The 5,530-nt window shown below is 33.9% G+C and overlaps 1 protein-coding gene across 1 annotated transcript; it reads left to right on the top strand.

The window, feature by feature from the left end:
• The first annotated feature begins 877 nt into the window (after positions 1–877).
• LOC109797446 (proteasome subunit beta type-5) lies at positions 878–4,957 on the top strand. The gene is made up of 8 exons (XM_020357489.3): positions 878–1,031; positions 1,151–1,281; positions 1,467–1,596; positions 1,747–1,853; positions 3,540–3,674; positions 3,755–3,858; positions 3,932–4,032; positions 4,455–4,957. The coding sequence occupies exons 2-8, from the start codon at positions 1,168–1,170 to the stop codon at positions 4,580–4,582; spliced, it is 819 nt and encodes a 272-aa protein (XP_020213078.1). The 5' UTR covers positions 878–1,031; positions 1,151–1,167; the 3' UTR covers positions 4,583–4,957.
• Positions 4,958–5,530: the final 573 nt, after the last annotated feature.

Genomic DNA, 5,530 nt, shown 5'->3' with positions numbered 1-5,530 from the left:
CAAACTTGATATCTCACCAATGAGACATTTTGAGTTACTACTTTACCTTTGAAACATTTGTGACCAAATATGATTGGTAGACTTTAAAGTAGGCTTTGAAACAACAACAATAGTAGTAATAGTAGTAAATTAAATGTTCTATTATCTTAATTTTTGTTGCAATTTAATTTGATGTAATCTTTTTTAATTTTAACTTCTACTAAATATTTTATAAATTCCTCCAAGAAACAAAATATTTTAATAAAATCAATGGCTATATCAGGTTCAATAAATTTGACTTGACCTATAAGTTTAATACTAGTTAACAGTAAAACACTGATTTCTTTGTTCTATTGCCTACCCGTGTTGTTATTTACGTTTTTGTTTTTAATTTATAAATTTGAGTATTATGAATTAAAAAAAATATAATAGTCATATATTCTTGGTATAAAAAAATCATATTATTTACTATAAAAATCATTATTAATGTGATTTTTAAGGAAATCTACCATGTTCAAACTACTTGTAATGCAATCAAAAGGAAAAAAATCAAATGCTAAAAACCAATATCGAAAATATTTTTAACAATATAAAGAGGTTCAATATATCATGTCTTTTTTTTGGAATTTTTTTGTTAACTATTTAAACCAAAAAAAAAAAAAATTATAGTCAGGTTCTTAATTTTCTATCATTTTGTAATTGAATTTCTGGAATTAATTTATAGTGGCTCGAAATTTGTTAGAATTTTATTAATTCTAAGAATTCAATTTCAAGGAATTGTAGAAGATTAAGAATTAAGAATTTAATTATAATATTTTTATTTTAAAAATCTAATTAAAATTTCTCAAAGAAAAAAATTGAAAATTTTTCAGAAATAAATGGGCCAATAAGAGGAAAGTGTATGTAGATGGGCCGAGGCGGCCCAAAACGAGTCCTTTCTTTTTCTCCAAGCCAAGACATAGTGAAAAACAGTGCCTCTTTCAACTTTTCCTCATTGCTTGAGACTGAACCATTGAGATCTCACACTGCAATTGCTTCTTCTCCCAGAATCGGTGCGCCATGTTCTCAAATTTCGCGATTCTTTTTCTCTTCAATTCCTCCCCATTTCTATTTATCTATCTGTTTATTCATTTTCTTCTGAGTTTAAGGTTTAAGGTTTGTTTTCATTTAGGTCACTAATTCGCAACCATGAAGCTCGATACCACTGGTCTCGAATCGTTTCCCACACTGCTTGCTCCTCAAAACGACGTCGTTGGAGACCTCTCCGCCGCCCCCTCGTTCGACCTTCCTAATTCCAATGACGTGAGTACTCGTTTCTTCAACTCAGGTTTTGAATTTCACGATTACGAAAATCAGAAGAGAAGAAATTGGGGTTGAAATCTGTTTCTAAAATTGTGTGGGAATGAAAATAAGATGCTAGGGTTTAGTTTATTGTAGAGAAAGGTTGAAGCTTGATGTGGTTTTAACTGAAGTGTTTGTGGTGCTAGTTTGATGGCTTCTTGAAAGAGGCAATTCAGATGGTTAAGCCCGCGAAGGGTACTACAACTCTTGCTTTTATATTTAAGGAGGGTGTCATGGTGGCAGCTGATTCTCGAGCTAGCATGGGAGGATATATATGTGAGTGTTTGTTAAATTTAGTTCATTTTCACTGTTTTTTGTACCTTTGCAATGGCAGCGTTTTTGTGTTACTTGCTGCAAATTATTTTGTGAGCTTTATGTATTTGCGGTTGCATTTGTTCTTGAATTTTGAGTGTTGGCTGTCTCCAGCATCGCAGTCTGTGAAGAAAATTATTGAAATCAATCCGTATATGCTCGGGACGATGGCTGGAGGTGCTGCTGATTGTCAGTTTTGGCACAGGAACCTTGGGATCAAGGTAATCTATGCAACTTTCTATCTTGTATGGTTGCTTTTTTTTGTTAAGTTATCTTTAGCTTAGTGTCCTGCTTAATTGCTTGTTGCACCCTGGCCTCGAACACCTTGCTATCCCTTGCAATTATTGTTATTGGTGGTGTTGTTATGGTTTTGAGTATTTAAAATTTACCTCCTTTTTGAAGTATATTTATACTCATTGTCCTTGGGCAGTATTTGCCTGTGTTGTGAGGCAAAGTAAGGAGCGAAAGAAAGTGGATGGAATGGAAATGCAACTATGGGAGGGTAGTCGCAGTCTTGTTGGGAATGCCATTTAAATGGTGTGAATCAAATTGATAAGAAAAACAATTATCCGAACTCTAAATTTCTCTGAATCTTTTTCCTGTGCATGTAACTTGGAGAGATTAATTTATAGGGCACAATTGTGCAAGTTCAAAACGTTTTTCAATTTTGATTCCTGTCATATTTTCTACTTAGTTGTCCAATTATGGTGTAATATAGCTTTCACATCTAGTTTTCGTTTTACCTGTCAATAACTAGTATTCCTTCTACCTATATCAAATTAAATTTTGTTTCAATTTATAATAGACATGCTCGACCAGCATGTTTGAACATGTTTTGCAAACCTCAAGGGAGGCCACTGTATTTTATTCTTATATTAATGTATGCACATCGATGTGGATTCTTTCATTAATTTTCCTAGATAACATCTAGAATAGGTAGACTGGTACTAGGAATGTTACTTCATTGGTATTGGATTTTAGATTGGTTGGTTTTTAATAGGTTTCATGTTGATATCCACTCCACTTTCAGTTGAACTGTTATTCAATCCAGATTGACCACTTTGCATATCAAAATGATATATTGTTTGCTGTTGTGGGCCTGTTGATGAGGAGTAACTGATCCTTAATCAAGACAATGCTTGCTAAAACTACAGCAGGATAGTGTTGTGGTTAACATCAAAGTCCTTAATCACTGAATATGGGTTCCTTGCTTTTATTTTTTCATAATAATCATTTCAGTATATATTCAGTGACATGATTACAGACTTCCTTCTTGATCAATTAGCTGACTTGTAGAACTTCTTGTACGCATAATGATGACAGAATAATACAGACTTAAGTTACTTGAGGAAAATCAATGTTAGTGAATATCGACTGAAAAAATAGAAGTAAAATACAGAAGGATAGAACCTCCTTCACCCAGATAAATATCAAGAGCCTATGACTATGCTGAGAGACTAGCTAAAAACTGCCCTCTCTGTCCTCCCCTGACTCGATGACCACCTCCTACATGTTCTTAACCCTTTTCTGCATTACTAAATTGCCATGAGCAAGTTCTTCAAACCTTTCCCCATTCTTTCATTTTTTATTCCTTTTCTTATGAACCTTCCAAATTATGGACACTTGGTTTGGGCCATTAATCAGCTGGCCAACAGCTCCTACAGCCACTAACAGAACTAGGCCTAATATATAAGATCTAAATGACTACAACAACAACAACAAAGACTTATCTCACTAAGTGAGGTTGGTTACTTGGATCACACAATGCCATTTGGCTCGGAAAAGTTCTAGATGACTAGTTCACATAAATTTAAAGAATCTTGTTTTCTTTTGGCTTTTGTTTTTCTGCCCTTTTATGTTTATGAAGTTACGAATGGATTCTCTGATCTGATCCATATTACTTGTAGTGTCGTTTGCATGAGTTGGCAAATAAAAGGAGAATTTCAGTAACCGGAGCCTCAAAGCTACTTGCGAATATTTTATACTCTTATCGTGGAATGGGGTTATCTGTTGGTACTATGATCGCTGGATGGGATGAGACGGTAATTCACACATCAAATTACAGAACAAATTTTGCTTAGCTAGTCTGATTGTTACTTACAACAGTTTATCTCTATTTTAGGGTCCTGGACTATATTATGTTGATAGTGAAGGAGGAAGACTTAAAGGCACTAGATTCTCTGTTGGATCTGGTTCACCATATGCATATGGTGTATTGGACAGCGGGTTAGTTAAACTTTCTATTTAACTAATTCCTGTAGTTCTTCTGCCAAAGTTGACAGTTTCCTCGTTATTCTAGGTACCGGTATGACCTATCAGTTGAGGAAGCTGCTGAACTTGCCCGACGAGCAATTTATCATGCTACATTTCGTGATGGGGCCAGTGGTGGAGTTGCTAGCGGTACCCTCTCTCTCCCCCATTTACTCAGCTACATTTGCATACTGACTTCTATATGTTTATGACATTGTTGCTATGCTCACCCTCACCAATAATTAAATAGTATTTATACACAACAAACAATTTCATGATAACTCAATTGATATACCTCATAAGGTACACTTGCACTTCTGCTGTAGCACAATTGTTCATGATCACCCAAAACATGATGTGCATTTTATTATGTCCAGTTAAATGAACAATGGAAAATAATCCATGGTTCGTAACTTGGTAGGATGAAATATTAATGTAGTAATATTATTGTTGTTATCACTGATTTGGTGAGTACTTTTCAGCAGCTATTTTAGATGCATAATTTATAGCTATAAATTTGTAAGGCACGAAATTACTGTAATTCACTAATTTGGAGATTTATATGATTTTAGTTTACTATGTCGGACCAAATGGATGGAAGAAATTGTCGGGTGATGATGTTGGGGAACTTCATTACCATTACTACCCAGTTACCCCAAGCACCGTGGAACAAGAAATGGTGGAGGCAACTGGAGCTTGATGAAGTAACTCATGGATATCTTTTAAAGTCTCCGTTGCTTGCCAGCTTATGTTGAATCAATTGCATGAAACTGATTACTTTATAATTGAAAATTGACATTAGTTTGATAGATCCAAGTGTTGTCCTATCCTGATTTGTTCTAGATCAAGTCATATTTTACCATCGAAAATGAAAGATAGAGCCATATACAATGTGGATTGGTTTAAATGCGTAAAGCACGATAGACACGTATGGCTATCTATAGCTAATGTAATCAATCTTGCGATTAATAGTTTTCATGACAACTTCCGAAAGTTGTACGAGAAACTTACCAAGGAGAATTGTGGTTCAATGTTTTCCGATTGGTTGTTGTAGTTTATAAGCATACTTTTGGTACATCCTGGTTGTATTAGTTCATCTTTGTCAAAGTGATACTTAAATTAATTGTTGGACTTGATAACATAATCGAAAAAAACACTTAAATCACATAGGCGATTATGATGAATCCATAGAGTTCTTATATTAATCTAATTTATTCTATGAAAAGTTTCGATTTGTATCAGCGAGGGTGGTATTTGTAGTAAAATTACTACACAAATCTTGGCATAAATTACATGTGAAGTGAAGTTACACCAAATTGAATTTGATTTTGGTATATCATATTTGTGTAATGGTCTGTTTGGATTTGTGTCAGATAATAAGGAAGAGAGAATTTTACGAATTTATTTTAGCGGATACCGATTCAAAAGAAATTCATCGTCATGAGGATTCAAAAGGTTAGATAATCGTATTTTCCAAACAAAGAATTAAAGTTCTTTTTGTTTTAGATTCGAATAAAAACCATTTTAAATTCAAGACTTTTTCAAGACCATTCAAGACTTGTGGTCAACCAACGGTAACTTGAATCATGTTATGGGATTATGATTTGTTAAAGTACTCTAATGAAGTAGATATTTAGTACTTGGTTAA

The sequence above is a fragment of the Cajanus cajan genome, chromosome 6, assembly GCF_000230855.2.
Source record: "Cajanus cajan strain Asha chromosome 6, NIPB_CcT2T_4, whole genome shotgun sequence".
Classification (NCBI taxonomy): Eukaryota; Viridiplantae; Streptophyta; class Magnoliopsida; order Fabales; family Fabaceae; genus Cajanus; species Cajanus cajan.
The sequence above is the reverse complement of the archived record's forward strand: the minus strand, read 5'-3'. Positions and strand labels throughout refer to the sequence as shown.

Excerpts from the sequence above, each read along its gene's own strand:
- LOC109797446 (XM_020357489.3), top strand. The coding sequence starts at position 1,168 with ATGAAGCTCGATACCACTGGTCTCGAATCGTTTCCCACACTGCTTGCT. Across the intron at positions 1,282-1,466 it reads ACCTTCCTAATTCCAATGAC|TTTGATGGCTTCTTGAAAGA; the intron begins GTGAGTACTCGT and ends TTGTGGTGCTAG. Across the intron at positions 1,597-1,746 it reads TAGCATGGGAGGATATATAT|CATCGCAGTCTGTGAAGAAA; the intron begins GTGAGTGTTTGT and ends GGCTGTCTCCAG.